Source organism: Cuculus canorus, chromosome 2, assembly GCF_017976375.1.
Source record: "Cuculus canorus isolate bCucCan1 chromosome 2, bCucCan1.pri, whole genome shotgun sequence".
NCBI lineage: Eukaryota > Metazoa > Chordata > Aves > Cuculiformes > Cuculidae > Cuculus > Cuculus canorus.
The window spans coordinates 64,931,333-64,954,180 of NC_071402.1; the positions used below are offsets into that span (position 1 = coordinate 64,931,333).

The 22,848-nt window shown below is 40.5% G+C and overlaps 2 protein-coding genes across 2 annotated transcripts in view; both read left to right on the top strand.

Annotated features, from left to right (window-relative positions):
• Positions 1 to 9,646, top strand: part of AHRR (aryl hydrocarbon receptor repressor) — a 91,875-nt gene extending 82,229 nt beyond the window's left edge. The window contains exon 11 of the mRNA XM_054060601.1: positions 526 to 9,646. Within this exon, the coding sequence (XP_053916576.1) occupies positions 526 to 1,645 (1,120 nt within the window). The 3' untranslated portion in view covers positions 1,646 to 9,646. The remainder of the gene's footprint in view (positions 1 to 525) is intronic.
• The window catches only part of LOC128851151 (uncharacterized), a 35,596-nt gene continuing 21,848 nt past the window's right edge, over positions 9,101 to 22,848 (top strand). The window contains exons 1-5 of the mRNA XM_054057869.1: positions 9,101 to 9,134; positions 9,751 to 10,014; positions 12,638 to 12,729; positions 13,717 to 13,785; positions 20,162 to 20,195. Coding sequence (XP_053913844.1) covers positions 9,101 to 9,134; positions 9,751 to 10,014; positions 12,638 to 12,729; positions 13,717 to 13,785; positions 20,162 to 20,195 — 493 coding nt within the window. The remainder of the gene's footprint in view (positions 9,135 to 9,750; positions 10,015 to 12,637; positions 12,730 to 13,716; positions 13,786 to 20,161; positions 20,196 to 22,848) is intronic.

The window sequence follows — 22,848 nt, forward strand, 5'->3', positions numbered from 1 at the left end:
TTAAGAGATTTTATTTCCTCTCAGATAACTGCATTCTCAAAAGACCCCCATAGTTCTCCCTCAATTCACTTTGATCAGGAAGTTCTTATGCATCCAAATAATTTCTTGTTAACACGTCTCATTTAAGATACTCCTTGCGTTTTCTTTCCAGATTTTTCTGCACACGAACATTATTTAGATGTATTTTAAGGGAAGAAAAAAACTGTAAGCTAGTTACCATACTGTACTACAATATTTAAAGTCTTTGAGAACTGTGTGCTGAAATGGAAGAGTTAATGCATGTCAGATTTTAAACGGCAGTGCCACAGAAAGTTAGCTCTGCACACATACATTGACAACCAGATGCATGGATACTTCTTTTTTTCTGTCGAACAAATGCAAAGGTTATATACACAAGAGCATGAGAGCCCCATATTAAGTCAAGGACAAAGTCTTGTTTGCAATGTGTGTCGAGCCGGTCCATTTTTATCCCAGAAAGCATCCATTTAGAAATCTCTGACTGTTTTTTTCTACTGTTATTGAAAGGGAAGAAGATGAACAACTGAAGATACCAAGCAGTTTTGCTGGTTTGAAAGGAAACCTGGATGGACTTTCCTATAACAGTGCCATTGAAACTCTGGGCCATTGGAAGCATCTTAACTGGACAGCAGTAAAAAATGAACAAGATAATGTAAAAGTGAAGTTTGAGCCTCATACAAACGGTGAGTGTTTCATGCAAGAAGAACCTCTTAGTTCTAACACATCAGTTTTAGGAATTCAAAACAACTGCACCACAAACAGTAGCTGGACTTTAAGAAACTCAAGCTCTTGTTCTATGAGCCAGCGGATGAACACATATTCAAACAGGAGAGCTGGATCATTCTACAACAGAGACCAAAGTTTCTTAAATTTACCATCAACTTGCCCTTCCCACTGGGGGAGCACAGAAAGCTGCCAGTCTTACTCAGGTGTGCAACAGCATTGTGCGGAGAACTATGCAACAGACCATCTGAAACTGCAGAGACCGATAATATCCTCAGAATCTCTCTATGATGCAGCCTTTCCTTTGGAGATGCCTATCAAAACAGAATATGATTCTGATTCAGAAAACATTGCTGATAACTACCTGACGTCCCAAAACCGAGCCTGGCTGGATGAGAATGCCTCAGTGAGAAAGCAGGTGTTTACCTATCCAAATAGAGTGCACCTCAAAACAGAACCGGACTTCTGTGAGCCAGCCTCACTTTGTCAGAAGCCAAGGCACTGCCTTTACACGCCACATAACTGGCAATGCATCGTAGCAAATCATCCCAACAACCTAAACCTGAACAAATCTTGCAAGAGTTCACGTAGCAAGGAGGTGGCCCCGTTTTGCCCTCAGAACTCTTCTGGGTGTTTGGAAAGCATGCCTGACCTGCCACACATGGCATGCTTTGGGCACTTTTACAGCCCCAGCCCAGGAGAGGAGAAAGAGCAGAATAACGAGGTTTTTAAAATGCCATGTGAATTTAAAAACCCCTGCTTGGTTCCAGCAATCAAGCGTGAGCCCCTGGATTCTCCACCATTGCCCAACAGTGGACAGAATAGAGTATACACGAGCTTCCCTGAAAATACATTAGCAGGTCCTGTGCCTCATAAAACCACTGAATGTACATTTTTACAATAGATTTTATAACGTTTGGAATATTTATAATGTTAAAAGCAAGAAGTTGTAAGTTCTCTTCCAGTTGGGTTAAAGGAGTTGCCAAAATTAAAAGCCAGTGGAAGATTTTGAAAGAGTGTGTGTGTGTGTGTGTGCGCGTGTGCATGTGCATATCTTTGTGTGTGCATCTGTGTGTGAGAAAAGCCAGGCACAGACACACAACCCCCTTACTCCCCTCACCCACCCCCACTGTGATTTTTGGAAAGAAAGAGAGAAAGATAAAACCTCAGGCGCAGAAAAATAATTACTCACTGCACAGGTATACCTGCTTATTTGTCTTTATCTTTCCTCTTTTGACTACAGTTCATTACCAAGGTCTAGCTACTTCTGTTTTCTGACTTGGTTCTATTTGTTTTTCTCAAGCTGATGTGATGCCTCTGTGCAAGGAGAAAATGTTTATGGTCTTCAGTGTGGCCCGTTTACCCTAGGAGTATTTGTTACTCTAATAAGAAGCATTAGCTATTCCTTTATCTCAACATTAAATTGATGGCAACAGGCAAGGGCTTCCCAGCATAACTTCTTAATTTAAAAGATTAGCATTAACTACTTTCATAAAATGCATTAGAAATTATCTTACTCCGAAGTGAAGTTCTTCCCAAATTTCCTTGGTAATAGTAATGTTTTGGTATCCATGTTTTTCCATTCTAAAGCCATCACCCTTTCATGTTACTGTTTGAAAGACTGAATGATGGGATGTTTTCCACTTCTATAAATGAGTTACAAAATGGTGTTAAATGTACTTGAGAAGAAAACATTTCTCCAATTATTTTCCTTATTGTTACTTGTAACATTAACAAAGGAAATGCACTTTTTTATTTGATAGTGTCTCTTTGACTGATAGCAGCTTGTTAGACATTGTCACTTGAGGTCAAAACCAAACCCCACACTGAGATTAGGTATGTTGCTGTTTTCAAAAGCATCCTAGTTTCATTCCCAAAAGAAAATCTTAATCTCAATGAGAACTAACTAAAGGATGTATACCTTTCAAAAGCACTTTGCTGCACTTCGGTGCTTTTGAAAACAGATCTGTATGCTTTCCTTTGAACCCAGAGAGTAATGTATTTCCACAAGAAAGAAATAGATCTACAACTTCTGTTTTGGTTTTTGTTGTTGTAGTTGGACTGCTGCACTAAATTTTGTTTTAAAGTTGCACTATTTCAGCTCTATATCAACCTATACAAAATCCACATCATTTAAAAAAAGCTTAGATGTATATGTGCTTTCTGAAAGAAGTTCTATAATGAATGTTTTCTTTTTCAAATTGTTATAAATAATTATAATGTCTTCATTTCTTTATCTATTCATCGCTGAGGGCATGGGTATACATGCCAGAGAAGTGGCATAAACTTCTCCAAAATGCTATAAATATGTGGAATAATTGTAGTTTTCAGGTAGGGGAATGGTTCTGCACCTGGGAGTCTGCTCTTCTCCAAGACTGTCTGCCTTTTCTGATAGTAGTTACTGCCTGTACATTAGAGTTGGCAGATGTAAAGATATACATTCTCTGCATGTCAGTTAAGTGCTTATGAACAGTGGTTTGATCTCAAACACTGCACTTCACACTGAAATGGTTGAGAGTTTTGATGACTGTCCTGCTGAAGGCAGTATTCCCAGCAGAAAGGCAAGAATAGATAGTAAAGAGGGGCAATATCTTACTGTAGCTCAAGTTAAATCTGCCATGGTCGAGCCGACCATACCCAGGCAATGATAATATCCTCCTTTTTAGTGTCTGGTATAAATCAGCTCCCTTTTTTGTATGTGCTGCCTTTTGTTTCAGACAGTCTTGATATCCTTGCCTTAATACTCTGGCCAGAGCAGTGCAACATCAGGCCCACTTCTGAAGTGAGACATCAATGCTGGAATTTTCACTGCTTTCTGGCACACCACTGTTCACATGACATAAATTCATGCCCAGCTGCAAAAGTACTTCCGTCCAAGCAAACTGGTTACTCCCATAGAGTGAGACCACCACAGATAAGTGGCACTGTACAACCTCTGCTTTATCATCATCTAAAAAAATAAAAGCAACAGTTCTTATAGACTTTCACGGAGTTGCTCTCATAGTCCTTTTCTTGGCATGTAGCAGTGGCACTGCTTATGTCCTGGTGCCAGACACTCTGCTGTAGGATTATGCTATGAACCCTATAATATTCTGCAGTCCATCTCCTTGCGCAGCCGCCTGGCAGAAACGGGATAGTGTGGAAGCAGGGTAATGTGGAAATAGATTACTGTGACAAGCGGAGGACACACCATCACAGCTGCTGAAAAGCTGCTCATTTCATTCCTTGCTGTGCTTGGACCCACTGTCACACCCCTCTGAATAAGAGTACCTGGGCCTTGTGTCAAATTACCTTGCACCTTCTCTCATCATTTATATTGATGCAATATGACTGTAAAACACTATTATCCTCATCTGGACATGTAGGTGTCATTTTGCACAGATGTAAATGGTCACATCAGGTGTGACACTACAGAGAAGTGTGCCACTGAATGCCTTTTCTGCACTTAGAAATATTTCCTCACATGACTACAGTGGGAGAACTATACTAGCCAGATTTCTTTTTCTGGTGTGAAAGCAAGTTATACTAGCAGCAAAAGTTCTCTACAAATCTCTCCATCACTGAATGAAGGCTATTTTGTTGACATAGCTACATCTACTCTAAGGCTTTCCTGGTTTCTTTCAGTTGGGATGATTCTTCTCACATTCCCAACAAAACCAGTAACATTTTACTCAATTGATATTATAAAGGTAGATGAAGCTTCTGCGTGTAAGAGAATCTAATCTAACCTAAGAGATGTAATGGCCTTCTTCTAGGAGGATGGATGAATGTGTGCCTCAAAATGAATTGTCACTTTCTGACTCCACCACGTGTAAATGCAGTCAGCTTTGCTTCTAAATTGTTCCATAAAGTCTGAATCCAACAAAAAACCCATGGTAACTCACACTTATCCTGTACATCATGTTTGAATTTGACCCACTTAATTTGTGGCCGAGTTGTTATTCAAGATCTCACATGAAAAAATGTGGTATTAGTGGAAGTCTTCCTAGTCTAAGTTATCACACACATATAGCAGTCTCTTAAGAGCTGTGCTTTTAAAAAGATTGGCAGTTTATCCTCTTTTTGGACAATCATTAACCCCTGTTGATAGTAAAAAAAGATCAGTTCCTTTTAAGTACTTCATATATTGAACCATTTAGAAAGAACAGAGGGAGTAAAGACTAAAAAAAAAAAAAGAATTTCTTGCTTTCTGCTTTTAAGTCACTCATCTCATTCCTTTATGCTGTGCACACAAGAGGTGCCCTGGATTGAGTCTGGACTGAAATCTGACATTGCACTGTACCCTATTAAATTGCCACTGATTTAATCTTTTAAAACCTTTTCATATGCAGACATTAATGATCCCCTGACACTGATAAGTAAATAGCATGAAAGGCACAGTGGCTGTTTTAAATATTTCCATTTTCTTAGTGGTTGTTCTTGCTTTGGTATTATTTTGAAAAGTAATACTGAGAAGCAAGGTTAAAGATGTTTTCAGTCGCAGGTGCTTAGCTTTTATCCATGATAAGCTGGCATTTGTATCCCTCAAGCGCAGCCCTAAGGTCTTTGTTAGGAGCCTCACAATGCATTTATTGTAACAACAATAAAAAAATCCTTCTCTAGCGTGATATGAACTTAGAGCATTCAGGCTAAAGGCAACGATTTTCTTTTTCTGGTGCATGCCTCTAACACCTGACAGATGATAGTATACAAACTTCTTCAGTCACAAACTCTCCAGAGGCTGAGACGGAATGAACTCATGAATTCCAGTGTTCAGGGAGGGTATTTTTTGATATGGGAAGTGAGCAGTTTTTGATATGGGAAGTGAGCAGTTCTGATAGATAGATGATGGTAACGTCATCTTCCAAGATGTTACTCAGTCCACAGAAAGCTGAGACTATTATCAATGCTAAAGCTTCCAATTAAGGTCTTTTGTTTACTTGATTTTAGCTATCAGTGAGCAGCTACTGAGCGTCATACAAATGCTAGTCCAACTGAAGTACACCATTGTAAGCCACTATTTTTACCTGAAAACCAACCTGATTTGAGCTAGAGGTAAACTTTTACAACAAAAACGGTGGGTTTTCCTGCTGCCTTTAAGGTTTATTCGCATGCAGTAAAGTGGTGGCTGAATCCGGGGCAGCCCTCTACTGTAGATAACACTATTAATGATTTATATTCAATTTAGACTCTTTAGATACAAAAGTAGAGCTTTATTTTGAAAGTCTGAAGTGAGGGCAGTGGTGTACAAGGAGTAAGCTGCTTTCAGTTGGTCCTCAATTTAGAGATTTAACTCATGACATGAAAGGTCAAGGAACTGTACATAAATTCTCTGTAGGAAAGACTGACTTCCTTGACTGTAATACGGTAATGTGAAGTATATCTCTATGTTTTAGTCACCCTTCACAGTGATGTAGTCTTAAACTACATGTAGTCTTAACTACAGTTATGTAGTCTTAAAATCCTTAGAACTGAGTCTCCTCTGGACAGCACAGGGAGGTCTGATGTTTGTGCATCAGCCAGGTCAGTAAGACTTCAGGTGCTGACCCTTTGATACAGTGTTGAGATTGACAGGGCATGTGCAATTCCTCTGGAAATTCCTGGTGCTTGAAATACTTAAATGGGGAGCAACAAGCCTGAGGCAAGGAATATTCTGTGGGATAAGGTCAGCTTCTGCCACCTAGAAACGTTTCTTAACTCATTTTGTTGAAACCCTATTGGAACTTAAGTAGGACATCCTCACCACTGCAGTTATTTCAGAAAAGCCATGGATTTGTCATAACAGTGCAAGATGTTTTAATTGCAATAATTAAAAGACGCCATTTCCCCTACCTATGATTACATACATTGCTTTAGGTAGTGGGAAAGAAGTTAATATACTCATTTCCTTTCATTAGAGTGTCATTTAACTAGAAAATCCAACCTCAGAATGATGCAGGTATAGAGCTGTTCTGTTTTTCTTACCTTCCTGCTCTCTTCCTCTCTTTCTCTCTGCTGTCTTAGTGTAAACATTCAAAGTGTAAAGACTTTTCTGATTACATTGAGACAAAACCGCTAAATCTAAACCAGGTTGTAGAAAATTTCTCGCTAGAAAAAGGAGTTTTCTCCCTAGAGTTTCTTCCTCTCTTTTAAGTCTTGCGAAGTCCTACATTAAATCATATGTTGCAACTGAAGCAAAATTCTGCAGCATGCATAGTGAGCAAGGAGATTCTGCAAGTGGCCGTGCTCAGGTTGTAGTCACAAGGTTCTTACTAGCTGAAGGAGACAATATAAGACAGCTGCCAGTAGCTTATCTTCATAGACACTACCACTGACAAATATATCTTTGTTGTGTTTAAATACATGTGGCATATGTGCTTGTCATTATAAATACATTTCCTATCATGCTATCAGAAATTCTCATGAACAAAATCATCAGTGACAGGCTGAAAAATATACTGAAACCACAAAGTACTTAAAAAAAAAAACCCAGACATATGGAGATCCAAGCACCTGCCTGTGCTTAGGCAAAGACTTTCTTTGGGTGGAGGTTTGGAGAATAAGTAGATAAGTAGATAAGGATTATTAAGAAAAATTTTGGGGAGGAAAAATATCACCTTGATTGATATATTGCTGTCAAGGTGCAATTATTCTGTGACTACAGCATTAATTCTCCACGCACTGCTAATTACTCTCTGATTTTTTTTTTCCTTGAGAACCGAATTTGTAACTATTCAGGCTGAAAATAATTTCCTGAAAAGAAAGATTCAGGTAATTCAGTGCTGAATTGTGTTTCTCAATCAGACTGAAAACATTATTGTAGGAGGCACGAAGTGCTCCTCCTCCTTTCCTGGGGCTAATCTTCAAAACTCTGGCAAATTCAGCATCTGCATCGGCCCTCTTGCTGCTGGTCATTACAGTTCAGCCACGCAGCGGGTGTTCTTAAGTGTGCAGTTGGAAGTTTCTCAGCATTTCATTGAAGTAACATGGCTCCAAGACAGCTGCACAACAGGCAAAACTTTCAATTTCACATTTATATTGGTAGAATTATGGAATTCCAATGACTAAATAAAAACATGGCAGAGGGTAACAGAGAGAACACTAGCTGCTTAGCTAGTCTCAGTAATTGTACTAAATAATCAAAAGGTTTTGTTTAAAGAATCAGGTGAAGTTCTGGTCTAGAGCTCCTCATTTTGCACAGGAGGGTGTAACAGGAATTATACCACTGTTGTGCCTCTTCTTAGGTCACACTTTGGTCTATCCCTTCCTTACCCCACTGCTTTCCCTTCTGAATCTCTTTGTCTCTTCTTTTTTAAGAAAAAAACCAAAAAACACTTTTGGACCACATGTATCCTTTGTTCATTTAAACTGTGAGATAAGGAAAGGCAGGCATCAACTGTTATGTTTTTTTTCTAACACATTGACTTTCTAAGACAAAACTTCAAAGGGGCGAAAGTTATCTCAGTTCTCAGTAATAGTATTCCATTTTCTTTCTATTATTATCATAGCCAAAATGATTCTTCCTCTATATGGTCAATAACCCTCCCTCTTTTGAAAAGGTCCTTTCTCTCACCTCTTCCCCTGTCCTGAGCTACTTAACAAAACCAAAGAACACTTTATTCCTTAAAGGCAGTTGTGGCCATCAAAAACCCTTCCTTTTTCTTCCTCTAGCTTTTCTACCTTTGTGATTTTATAGGATGGTACATTCTGGCCTCCACTCTTTCTGTCTTCTGCACCTGTAGCTTTATTTGCACTTTAGGCGTACTTCAAAAGTTTTGCCATAAGAACAATGCTAGGCAGAAGTGCAATCCCCCATCTCCCCTTTCCCCCCCCCCCCCCCCCTTAATCACACCAAGGTACTCACTAATTACAGCTGTACTCCTAAACCAGAAAGAAAAGACACTTTGCTGGTAAAACATCATCCTCTCTTCAGGAGGCTGTACAGCCAAGAAACTCTGAGCTACCACCAGCAGCTTAGCTCTGCCAGTACACGTACTGCCAAATCCTTTTGTGTTTAGACCTAGTCCCTTTCAAAAAAAATCAAAGAATTCATTTACCCCTTTTTTCCTTCTCTCATTTTTTTCTACATGTGTTTATTCTTTCATTGTGCAATTGCACTTTTAATATGTAAATTTTTTAGAATGCAAAGGGTATGGAAGCATTAAACAACGTGTACGGTGCAGTGTTTTCAGTTGGAGGTTTTAGAACCACAAAGAATTATCAAGGATTTTAACGTGACTCCATGTAAAAGCCTCTGGCTGTTATAGAAACGTCCATGAAAAATACCAGTACAAATAATGATCATTCATCTTGAAAGAAGGTATGATCTACCAGCAAACTCCCCTGACAGTCCGGAATTAAAAGTGCCATTCCTGGCCCTCCACACACAGTGGAGAACAAGATGTTGAGACCTACCAACAGCTTTGGGTTAGCTGGTATTGCACGATTCCCCAAATTAGGGGCACATTTCTGGAGAAGACACCGCAACCACCCTAGCATTAATCGAAAACGTGCTGATTTGTGTGTGTAACGCGTGCATTTGGGCACGCGATCTGGGCACACGCACTGGCTCCGTTGACAGCTGAAGCATTTTGGCAGGCTGGTGGTGGGCAGACACAGCTCCAACCCCACCAGCTGCTCAGGTGATCAATGCAGCAGCTCCTGCAGAAATAAAAATGCATTAAGGTAGTTCCTTTTGGTAACCCGTAACCTAACCCGTACCCACCGTGCTGCTTATACACATCTATTATAGAGTCCAGGTAATTGCTAGCTGGCTAATTAAAAACAAGCGGTTAAATGTGGGGTTTATATTTTGGAATTCTGTTAAAACCAGTGCACTTTTCTGTTAATTTTTCTTTGTGCTTTTTTTGTTTTTTGGTTTTTTTTTTTAACGTTTCCTCAGCCTGCTTTTAGAAGGAACTTTCAAGTGTATTTCTTAAATTATATTTTACATTTAATCCCGGTCGGAAGCGCAGAGTTAAGACATTTTAAAATAAATATTTGCATTTAAATTAAACCCGTTGCCCAACGTGTTTCTTGCCCTTTTCCCAGAGCTTGGAAGCCGCGCCTACCCCCGGCCCCGCACTGCCTCGGGGTCCCTCTCCCGCCCGCGGGACCCGCGTGTGCGCCCTCCGCGCCGCCAGGGGGCGCCCGAGGGAGAGGGGCTGCGCTGCCATTGGAGGAGCCGGGCGGCTTCGTGCCTATTGGATAATGGGTTTGGGGGGTGCGGTGGTGGTTTGCGGGTTTGGAGCTCGGCAGCCGCAGGCTTTGAGGCTCTCAGTGCTGCAGGTGGAGGGCGGCGCGGAGCCAGCGCAGGTACCGCCCGTGCCTTCCGCGGCGTCGCGGGGCGGTGGGAGCGGGGATGATGTGCGCGGGTTAAACCCCCATCCAGCCACTTTCCGGAGCTCAATCCGAGCGATTGGGCTCCCAGTTCCTTTCCCACGCCTTGGGGCGGCAGCAGAGCCGGGCTCACACCCCTCCAAGCTGGAGACGGTGGGTTTAAACCCCAGCCCAGCCAATTTCGGGAGCTAAACCGAGCAATTGGGCACCTAATTCCTTTCCCACGGCTCCGGGCTTGAGGTCCCATCCCCGCAGCTGGAGAGCGGCGTGGAGGCAGCGTAGGTGCCACCCGTGCCTTCCTCGGCTTCGCGGGGATGTGCGCGGTTTAAACCCTAATCCAGCCAATTTCCGGAGCTAAACCCGAGAAACTGGGCTCCTAATTCCTTTCCCACGCCTTGGGGCGCGGCATCGGTCTTTGACTCCCACCCCTGCAGCAGGAGAGCGGTGCGGAGGCACCGCCCGTGCCTTCCTCGGCGCTTCGCGGGGATGTGCGCGGTCAGAGAGAGGTTTAAACCCCAGCCCAGCCGATTTCGGGAGCTAAATCTGAAAAAAAACTGGGCTCCTAATTCCTTTCCCACGCCTTGGGGTGCGGCATCGGGCTTGGGCTCCCAGCCCCGCAGCTGGAGGGCGGCGTGGAAGCAGTGTCGGTGCCGCCCGTGCCTTCCTCGGCTTCGCAGGACGATGTGCGCGGTTAGCGATTTAAACCCCAATCCAGCCAATTTCAGGAGCTAAATACGAGCAGTTGGGCTCCCGATTCCTTTCCCGCACATCGGTAGCAGCGGCAGCAGAGCCGGGCTCCCCCCTCTGCAGTTGGAGCCGGTGCGGTACCGCCCGTGCCTTCCTCGGGAGCGGGGATGTGGGTGGGTTAACCCCCAGCCCAGCCTATTCGGGAGCTAAAAACGAACAATTGGGCTGTCAAATCCCTTCCCACGCTTTGGGGCACCGGCACCGGGCTTGGGCTCCCATCCCCGCAGCTGGAGAGAGGCGTGGAGGCAGCGCAGGTACCGCCTGTTCCTTCCTCGGCTTCGCGGGGCGATGTGCGCGGTCAGAGGGGGGGTTTAAACCCCAGCCCAGCCGATTTCGGGAGCTAATCCCGAGCGATTGGGCTATTAATTCTCCCCTCCCTCCCCGCTCAAACCCCGGGAAAGGGAAATGACAGGAAGAGATTTGCAGTTTGGAAACTAAAGGTGAAACGGCTTTAATGAAATCATAGTACCATAGTATCGTAGTATAGTTCGGGTTGGAAGGGACCTTAAAGATCATCCAGTTCCAACCCCCCTGCCATAGGCAGGGACAGCCCACCAGACCAGGCTGCCCAACGCCCCATCCAACCTGGCCTTGAACACCTCCAGGGATGGAGCATACACAGCTTCCCTGGGCAACCTGTGCCAGTGTATTCCTAATGTCCAGTCTAAATCTGCCCCTCTCCAGTTTATACCTCTTCTCCGTTGTCATATCTCCACAAGCTTTTATGAATAGTCTCTCTCCAGCTTTCCTGTAGCCCCTTTCAGGTACTGGAAGGTCACTATAAGATCTCTGAGCCTTCTCTTCCCCAGGCTGAACAAGCCCAACTCTCTCAGCCTGTCCTCGCATGGGAGGTGCTCCAACCCTCTGATCATCTTTGTAGCCCTCCTTTGGACCTGTTCTAACAGTTATATTGAAGGTTCCAGAACTGGACACAGTATTTCAGATGAGGTCTCAAGAGAGAGGAATAAAGGGTCAGAATCGCCTCCCTTGCCCTGCTGGCCACGCTTCTTTTGATGCAGCCCAGGACACATTTGGCCTTCTGGGCTGTGAGTACAGCCTTCTGGGCTGTGAGTACATATTGCTGGCTCATGTCAAGCTTCTCATCGACCAGCACCTCCAAGTCCTTCTCTCCAGGGCAACTATCAATCACATCATCATCTTCCTTTACTGGAAGGCATAAGACTTTAAAGGTGTCTTGATGATTGAAAAAAAAAAAAATAAATAGAAGTTTCTTCCAGGATTGCATTGAAATGCATTTAATCTAGGATATGGACCTGTTGGAGCAGGTCCAGATGAGGGCCACAAAAAAAAAAAAAAAAAAAAAAGGCCTGGAACACCTCCCCGGTGAAGAGAGACTGAAAGAGTTGTGGTTGTCTGCTTGGAGAAGGGAAGACTTTGAGGAGATGTTATGTTGGCCTTCCAGCACTTAAAGGGAGTTTTATAAGAAAGATGAGAAAAAAACTTTTAGCAGGGCCTCTAACAATAGGACAAGGGGTAATGGTTCTAAACAAAAAGAAGTTTAGACCAGATATTAAGAAGAAATTTTTTACACTGAGAGTGGTCAAATACTGGAACCAAGTTGCCCAGAGAGGTGGTAGATGCCCCATCCCTGGAAACATTCAAGGTCAGGTTGGATAGGGCTCCAAGCAACATGATCCAGTTGAAGATGACCCTGCCTGCTACAGGGGTTTCGGACTAGGTAACCTTCATGATCTCGTCCAACCCAAGCTGTAAAATGAAATAATGAACTTAATTCACCCAGCAGACACATCCCTTCTGCCCCAAGTTTTTGGCTGAAAACTGCTGTCTAAACAAGAGTTGGTTTCATTTGTTTTTTTCCTGTTGTGTGCAGTGAACCAGTTTTGCAGGATGAGTGCTGTGACTGAAGAAGTTAAGCCAGAAGATGGCAAACTGGAACCTGAAAAAAAAATATTTTATTGTGAAGTGAGTGCATTTCTTGATGGCTTTTCAGCCTGTGTGCTAAAATGTACATGTAAGGTATTAAAGACCATGCCCTTAGGAATGCAAAGCTAACCTGGATATAGTATAGCAAACTTGTAAGAGAGAGAAGCTTTTAATGTGGAGAATAACTTGGCCAGTCTCTGGAAGAGCTACTTCTCTTAGGATTCTGTGAATTGCTTGTTCTTGAGCAAGTCACAGGTGCAGTATAATGGTTCTTAATTATAGTCTTTCAAATGTCTGTTAGGTATTTTTCGTAGGTGACTGTAAAGGCTCATTTCTCTTTAAAGGCTAAAACTCTGGGTCAGAACATGTTAAATTAGTCAATCGTATTCTGCAAGTGAATTTTGTTTTTTTTTCTGGTGCATTAAAATTTGAGATTAAATGTCAAGAGAATAGATGGTATTAACCTATATTAGTAATTACTTTTTTAAATTGAAGATGGGAAGAAATAATTATAGATCTAAGTTGTCTTCCACTAGTTATTGTAACAGTATATGACGGGGATCTGTGAATCTTCATGAAGAGCGGATGTCTTCCTCCATTGCTTTTTTGATTCCTTTGCTCTAACAGTGAATGGAGTTGCAGTTATTCTAGGGCATAATTTTATCTCTGTGCCTTTCTTGTCACTGTATGATCATCCCTTTTTGCAGGCTTTCCAGCCTGAAGAAGTTTAGAAAAGTAAGAATCCATACAGTGGTGGAAGGGAGGGGAGGAGGAGGCTCTTAAAAGATTGGTAAGACCTGGTAAATTTAAACATGTATTTAAATATCATTTGAGCTGGTTTGCATGGTTCCTGGTCACTTCAGTGTTATACTGCTCTCCTAAATGTCATCCACATTGTACTTTTTAAGCCCGAGAAGAACTTGAGAATTATGCTGTAGGAATGGATGCATTTTCACTTCTTATAACTCACCAACTACAGAATATCTGTAGCATAACTGAAGGTGTGCTCTCAACTTATCTTTTTAGGTTTGTAAAGTTCCATGTATGAGCTCTATAAGTCTTCAGTCACACTATCGTGGGGCAAAGCACAGAAAGGTAACCTTTTTCCATATTAAGTGTATATGCAAATTTAATTCTAAGTCTTGGATTCTTTTAAAATCAGTAATTGATTTCACATGGCTTCAGGTGCTCATCTAGTTCATTGATAGATCTCTAACAGTGATTTGCTTGAAAAATCCCAAGAAAAACATGAGGTGGGAGTCTCACAACTCTGTTTTGTGCAGCATGTGACCTGAACCATCAACCACAAGTGAAGGTAAATATGTGTTAATTGTGAAATCAAACATTTGAACTGCATAAAATCACAGATGGTGTAAGAAAACAAACTTCTGTTTTGGATGCAGTTGGTAAAAGTGCTGGTCTGTCTTATAAGTCTACACAAATCATCTGTACTTTGACTAAAACTAGCTTTCCTGTTACTTTGATAGTAACGTTAATTCACATTTCTTACAGGATTACAAGGGCTTAACTACCAACTCCTATGGTTCTGTTTTGTTTGAAGCATCTCAATAGAATCTTCCTGGTTTGCTGCCTTTGCTTGTTTTGTTGTGCTTAAATTAGTGGACAATGTTCTGTGAGGATATGTTTAGAGATAAGGCATTTATAAATGTTTTTTGACTGGACTTTTGATTGTTGATTGGCTAATGGTTGCCTTTTGGTTAAAATTCCACATTCTCTGTGAAGATGAGAAAAAATTGTCTGCAGTTTCCTCTGTAACTTGTGATTTCTGTTGTCAGATTGTTTATATTGTTGTAGGACTAAAGTGCTTCCTCTAGTTGTTTCTTAATTACTTTTTATTCATCCTGGAACACTAAGATTAATTGCAGTATCAACTTTCTCAAGTGTTAGTGTGCCCCTTCTCTTCCAGTTGTAGATGAGGGGCATCTCCCCAGCCCTTGGTTTTCAAGGCAGATTTATGGTATTGTGTTACCTGGTTGCTTATCAGCTTATTGTCATTGACTCTGATGAGTGTCAGTGGCTCCACTTTCTCCACTTTTTTTACCCCAGGATTCAGTCTCGTCCCTGTTGATCTGGCAGAGGTGTACAGTACTGTAGTATTTTTCACATCCTGCCAAATGTTTTTGCCTATGCAGGTTCTTTTGGTTTTGTGGCATTTCTTTTTATTCCCTGGCTAACCTTTATAGCAGTCCAATTACTGCTGTTTCTCCTGTTTAAAGTGGAAAAACTAGTGATTACTTCTGAGAAAATTTATGTGTAGTTTTCCTTCTGCTTCGCTCTGGGAAGCCAGTGTACACTAGGTTATGTCTATAAAACTTTGAGTTAATATAGGACTGCAGACTGAGAGCAAACAAGAGTGGAGCAGGTTTAAAACTGGGTGCTTGTTAGAAGTTAAATGTTACTGCTGGTGTGTGGAGTCCTAGTAAGTCACATGGCTGTAGGAATGATCCTCCAAGATCACATCCAAATTGTTGTCAATTATGTCTAATTCCTCACTTTTAATTCAGAGATGTATTTTATATTTTGATGGAAGATGATCAGAATTCATTGAGTTACCACATAAAGTTTTTGTATCACCAAGTTTGAAGTAACTATAAAAGTCCCGTTATTATGTTCCTTTTCAATACAGGAAGACATTGATAGTGAATAGCTCTTAGTTTGTTCCTTACTAGGGGAGTTCTTGCTCAAAATAATACCTGAAGATGTCCTGACCGCATAACAAAATGAAGAGGAGATGGTAATTCTTCACTGAAATTGCAACGCTAGCCAACCCACCAGCCACTTCTAGTACTTCAAGCAGATGACTGAAGTAAAGGTACTTTGTGCTTGTCCTCCACTAGAGGAGGTTTCAAAAACACAAGAAACAACCCTTCAACAAGAGAAGGCCAGTCACTGGGAAAATTCCAAAACACAAGCGTAAACTTTTTCTCCTTGTTTACAAAGGCTCGTAGTGATGGGATGAGGGGCAATGGCTATAAATGGCGGATTAGGCTAGACATAAGGAAGAATTTCCTCACCGTGAGAGTGGTGAGGCACTGGCACAGGTTGCCCAGAGAAGCTGTGGCTGCCCCATCCCTGGAAGTGTTCAAGGCCAGGTTGGAGGAGCAGCCTGATCTTGGGCAGCCTGATCTAGTGGGAGGTCTCCCTGCCCATGGCAGGGGGGTTGGAACTGGATGATCTTCAAGGTCCCTTCCAACCCAAACTATTCTATGATTCTATGAAATTATTTTAATTTCATTGGCCTGTTTCCCATAGCGGTTCATAGTGAAGTGTGTTATTTTGAGTAGCTGACAGATTTGTGGGAGTGCTTCAGCTGACTTTGTGTATGTTGTTATTGTATCTTTTTTCAGTTACCTGGGTGGTTTGGTTATTCCAGGCTCTGGATAGGTATACAAGATATTTATCTAGGTTACTTCTGCATACATTTTTTTCATCTCTGTACATTGTTTGGTTTGTTCACCTATACGTCAGTACCATTGACTCTTAAACAAAAGTATTAGAACGTGGAGTTCCTTTGAAAGAAGCCACTTACCAAACATCTAAGCATGCTTTTTAGGTAAATTGCATCAAATGCGTTTCTTCCATGACACTAGAGAGATTTTTATTAGTGACCTATGTATAACCAAAGAATTAAGACCATTTTTGGTTTTTGATGAAATCTAATTAATATGTGCTACACTTCTCAGACTCCAGGAATATATTACTTTTGAGGAGATAAACATTTTTAGGATGATTTTCCTGTATTGACTCTTAGTCTGAGTGTTTGAACTGTCGGTGCCTGAATCACTTGCTCCTGGAGGGGAAAATGTAAATATCTGTCTCTTCATGGCAGTTTAGGCAGACTACGCCGATTTGTTATAAATTGGACAGAAGTTTTACTTATACCTAGAATATTTTTTTAATTACCAAACTGGAAAAATAATACGCCTGTACATAAAGCCTTGTAGAATTACTTTATCTGTGTTGGAGGGTAGTCATTTTTTACATTAAGATGAGTCTATGTCCTTATACGAAAGTGAGTCTTGACTTGTTTCATTTGTATTCTTATTTGTGTATTTGCAGGCTTAATGCTTTAATTCACTGGATTGATGTGTGAATGATTTCAAGGGATATAAAAAAATTTACTTGATGACATATTGCATCATAAAGTAGAAGTAATTAAAAATATTTTAAACAAATCATTAATCAGTGCAGTGACTTTCTTCCTGTCTTGTTACTAGATAAGGTTTTGTTTATTTGAAGTCTTTTCCATTTGCACTTTCAAATTTATAAGAATATTTTTTCCAAACAAATCTCTGAGTAGTTGTTTTGGTCAAATAACAGATGCTCAGATACCTAATTAGATAGAATTTTTGCTGTGTGCATTCTATGTTGTATGGAACATAAGCATAGAAGTTCTCAAGTCTTTGAAGCTTAATTTACAAGATATTAGGTAATATTTAAATTCTACATAGTGTACCTATTTAGGGTTCATGTTGTGTGAGGAATTTGTGTTTCTCACTGACTTCACAGTTCAGGACTATGATGTTTTCTGTCTCCTTGAACTGGAGCTTGAGTGATAAGCAGAATAGACATCTTAATTTTTTCTGATGCTGATAATTCATGAGGCCAAAGCTCTATTCAAAGTACTGGTGAACAAAAGATTGTGGGGTTGGGATGGCCACAGTACAAGGCTTTGTATGTTTTGTACATCAGGTGCCTCGTGACCTTTCTATATTTGCATACTGACAGGTTTTGTGGTTTTGTTGCTGAATAGGTATTGATGGGTGGAAAATGACTTAGACAAAATAGTGTTCATACCGTGTGCATGGGGTTCTTGGCTCTTTAGAGGTTGGAATGGCTTGTATGATATACTTTGAAAAACAGTGGAATGTTACTTTTAGCCCTTAGGAGAGAGTGGATAGAAACAGTGCTTGTATAAGTTTTCTAACGGTTTTCATTGAAGTTCAATGCAACTTTCATCGAAGTATGTAAGACCAGTGGGGAAATACTGCATGAAAGGTGCATTTGGGTTATTTTTCTTTTTTTTTTTTAACAGCTTAGTGAAAAACTAGGCCTTTCGAGGGAGCATTCCCCAGGTCAAATGTACCTATTGTGCATATATCTGGAATATGGTCGTACGTGTTATATTTTATTCTGGTTTTGCAACTATGTGTTAGCTTTATTACTCGGTTTACTAGAGAAGAAATGGTAGTGTGGAGTGTTGTTTTTTTCCCATGTGCTTTGAACAGCCCTTTGCAGGTATGGCACCAGCGGAAGTGTTGCCTCTTCAGTGAACAATATTTGGAGCACAAATGGAGGTGGTTGTGGTTTCATCAAGATTCAATGTTCCTCCCTTCATATTTGGGGATAGATAGGGTAGAAATGCCTGCTGTGTTCCAAAAGAAGACAAATCTGCATTCAGGACTCTGCAATCTCATTAGGAACACGGAATGTCCAGATCTGTGAAGAGAGTTGTTAGTTGTCTTTGCCATGTCAGTGTTCTCATTTCTGCTATTCCTCTTGTTCCAGTTGTGTTGTCATACATCAGAACCTGTGGTTGAGAATATCCTAATGTACAGACAACTTTGCTATCCTTTTGTATAGCATTGAAATCAGCCATGCTGGAAAAGGATTGTAATTGGGTGTTTTTGTTTGGATACTTGAAATATTAACATGGCTTAGTTTTAGTTACAGTTACAGTGCCCTGCTGTTGGTCTCAAGAAGCATGTTTGGTCTCAAGACGCACGCTCTTATGTTCTGCAGCTTATCTTCATGATCCAAAGAGGCTTAAACTGAGAGCTTTTCTTCTGAAAAAACACCCCAAACCCTTGATTTACTCAGTATGAGCTTGAAGAGTTAAATGGAATTTCTGTGTATGGGCTGCAAACATCTACCTGATATGATTTTATGACTGTAGATATTTAGGAACAACTACATTACGTTTACATAATACTTAACTGTGGGTGTGAAACTGTTTTGTCAAGATAACCTGTGAACCTGAAATATGTGGAAAATCAGTTTATGCAGTAGCCAGTACAGATTACAACACACATGGGAGGTTTGAACCCTGAAACCCAGCGGTTTTTGAGTTTTGGCTTCTCAAAGTTAGGCACTTTGTCAAAAGTTACCCTAACTTTTCATAGTCTTAGCTCAAAAACAGCTGTTGCAACTTGCTTGAAGCATATGACCCAGAACAGAGAATGAAGTTCTCACACTTCATGTGTGAGAATCTCCATTCCTGACATACTTTTGGGTTTTTTGCTTCTTGCTTTTTTTTCTTTTTTAAAGAAGACTCAAGAAGGGATCACAAGTAAAATGGACCCATTAGCTTCAGTTGTGGAGCTCCATTTCTAATATTAACAAAATCAGTAGTCCGAGGGCAGACGCAGTCAAAGTTGATTGTCCTAAAATGGTCTGGAAGAAATTCTCTTTAGCAACTGTGAGCTGCTGCTCAATGCTTTCTACACTTGCCTGAAAAGTTAGGTATTAGCAGCTGTTTGTGGTAAAGCTCTGTAGGATTACAAGTAACGAAAACACTTTTGGCAGCGTAGCTTCTAGGGAGACTGTGTATTCTGAGTTTATAAAATCCTGCTGAGCTCATATGGCACCACCCACTATCTGAGGAGATACTGGGACTTAGGTAACTTCTTTTTTTGTAACTGTCATTAAAGAACAGCTATCTGACTTACTAAACAATTAAATAGTGTCAGTCTCTGTTCCTATCAGACTGTCAGATTGATGTGCAGCATCTCTTCCATGCCACTGAATACTGAAAATATAACACTCTGCTTCATGGACTGCAGACAGCTCCCTTACTGGAAGAATGATCACACTTGCTGTTTCATTATTGTAAATGACAAATTTGTGTTTATTTGCCAAAAAGTTTTCAAAATGAGTCATGGTCAGTTTTAGCCACATTCTGAAATGGAAATTTAAGTTCCTCTTTTCCTTAGGTTCTGCCAAAAAGTGATTTGTTCTGGATTCAGCTGATGAAAGTAACTTTTCCCATTCTTTACCATATAAATGAACTTTCAGGGAATTTGGCTAGCCTTAACATTTAGTGAAATCCACTCAAAATGGTGGGGGAACTGATTTTTGTTACTTTGTTTTTCCTTTTCTGGTGACTTTTCTTTTTCATCTTTTTTTGTTGGAACTACAACTTTTGAAAACTTAGGGGCTATATTCACGCAGAACTCAAGGGTTTGTCTGGCATCCTTGAAATGTGTTTCAAGCCATAATCATATCTTAAAACTTTATTAACTGTAAGTATACTCCTGTCAGTACTTCCAGCTTTTGCAGAAAATCATAGAGGCTCTAATTTTTCCTATTTGATAATGGAAACTTTGGCCTGTAATGTATTTCATCTGCAAAGGCTTCTCGCGAAGTACAGGGTTTTTCCTTCTTATGGTGCAGCACATTAATTTCTTTTTCTTATTTTATTTTGGGATGACTTGCATCTTCATAATTAAAGAAAGAGAAAGCCCTGAGACCCAAGACTGTCTATTGTAAGTATAACACTTTTTTCTTTCCCGCCTCCTAGGACAGATATTGTTTGGGCATTTTGATATTTGTTGCTTTTCTAGTAGTTCAGAGATTTGCATTTGCCAACTTTATTCGTCTATAATTGTGGTTTTCTTTATATGCTGAGCATTCTTCTGAAATTTCTGTCTAATAAACTGCTGAGCAAAGAAATATTTTAGAGCATGAAACCTTAATTATGCCTTTCCACATCTAAATCTTTGTATATCTATCTAAAAGAGGAATGGACAATCGGTATTTCAGTTTCTTACCTTCTCAGGCTAAACAGTATTCCACTTGACTATCAGCTTTATGTACTCACTGCTAAGCTTCGGGCAGTAGACTAAGAAGCTAAATCAACAGGCTATAACACAGCAGTGTTGCAGATGCAGCTTTACCAGTGCTGGAGTTGCCTACCTGCATCACAGGATTGTTCTGCCTCATTATTGTAGTCAACTTGGGAGTAGCAAAGGGTATCTTTCCCCTCAGAAATTGAGAACGTGAGTTCAGACTGTCACATGTCAATGAAAATAAGAGTTTTGGTGAAAGGCTGAAAACGTGGGATGTAACTAGCTCACAGTGGAAATGAAAATCTTGCTATAAAGTCACTGTTGGTGATGTACAAGATTTTTAAAGTACAAGAAGCAGAGAACAGTGGCAGATATGGGAACACTGATAAATACCAATGAGAAGATGAGAACCCAAACTGGTTATTCAGTCAGTCATCACAAGAAATAAGCCCTTCACTTCTACTTTATCTTCTTACCCTGTTGTCTTAAGAAACAAGGCTTACTGTCTGGCTTTGTCGTCTATTTCCAAGCATATTTGGAACCTTTCAGCCTTTCTGAACCAAGCTGCACAGAGAAGAGTAGTGCTGTCAGTCCTCTGCTGAAGGAGATGCTGCAGGCTGAGCTTACCATTTACTGGACCTTGAAGAATCGACACGAGAGATTTAGAAGAACACTGGATAGAGTCCATCTTCTAAGAGAGTGGGCTTTATTAGGTGCTTTTGTGGTTTAGTGTTGACAAGAATATCCATGCAAGAGGCATTATTCAAGTGTGCAAACAATTATGACGCGTTTTGCCTCAGCAGATGTGAGTACTACATGCAGATCTTATCTTTTTAGAAATACTGGTAATGAAGCTCTTTGACAGAAGTTCTGTAGAAGTTCTGAAGACATAGGTCTCAAAATCCAGTGGATTTGAGCAGTCCGAAGTTGTATTTATACCTCAGCAACAACAAATTTGTTTGGCTATGGGCTAGTGTTTACTGTAAAACAACGCCTAGGGACTTCATTGTATTTCTTCTCAGAAACAGTCATTAAAAGTAATACTTATTAACTGAGGAGGTTCTTGCTTCAAGAGCATAAGATCTTGTTTTGGATGAGTCATGTAAGGATGCATGAGACAAAGTGAGACTGAAGAAGAGAACAGAAGGTGTGGCAGCAAGACTGTGAAAACAGCGGTGGAATACAGAAGCCTGTTGCAAAAATCTCTGCCTTTGGAAACAGGACTGCTTAATGTGCTACAAGCTCAGCATTCCATGGAGAATTCAGATTAAGAATTTATGTTTGTTATAAACACCACATCTCTGGAAATGCCATAGGTTAGAATCTTTCAATTGTCATTTATCTTACAGAAGGAGAAGAGATAAATTATCTAATTATTAAAGTGAAGAATCTAGACATGATACCTTGGTAAACAAGTGAAAGCTAACTTCTAGAGTACTCTTGTGTCACAGGGTATCATGTCAGAAGCCTTGCAAGGTGTGTCCAGAAAGTTCAGTGCCTCGGTAATAATTTTGAAGCAATCGATGTCTTTGACTTCTAATATGAAATGATTATTCGTACTATTTATGTCATCTTTATTCTACTTTATCCATATTACATTATGCTTCACTGAGGATGCAGACGTGGGATGCGAATTCGTAAGCCACTGTTAGGATCTGTGTCTCCAAAAGAGGCTGAAATTTGGCCTATGTTATTTGTATGTTTCAGTTGTATTGTTTTCTTTCTACGGATAGAAAAGCTTTCCACCTGAGTAACTTTTCAAAGATGGCATTTCAGATTTTGTTTTGGGAGCTGCAATGCAGAATTATATATTCTGTTTATATGCAGAACTTCTTGGAACTCTCCCATGGGCATATTTCCAATTATACAAATAATTCTCCCTCAAGAGCCAGCAGATCTGGAAAAGTCATTGTACTCTGTCAGTGAGATGCAAGAATAAATTCTGAATTTGCTTGGCCTTTGTTTTTTTATTTTCAATAGTGGAGAATTTTTTTTTTTCTGCAGTTTGTAGACATATATAGTAAACTGGAGCAAAAATTAAACTGCGTTTGTGGACATAAGTAGTGAAGTCTTGTGAATGAGCATGGAAAGTACGGATATTCTTACATTAGGTGCACTATGTCATGTATGAGTCCAGTAATATTTCAGGATATAAATGAGATGATTCTGTAACTGCTGGTGGATCCACAATGTCATTCTAATGTTCATGTTGTCAAATACTCCAGTGAGAGTGGAATGTGGCAACATATTCAAAGAGCTGGAGTTCAAAGAGCCAGGAACAAAAATGTATGGATATTGTCAAACTAAAGGATGAGTTTTCTTGCAAATCACTTGGGACAAAACCTCACAA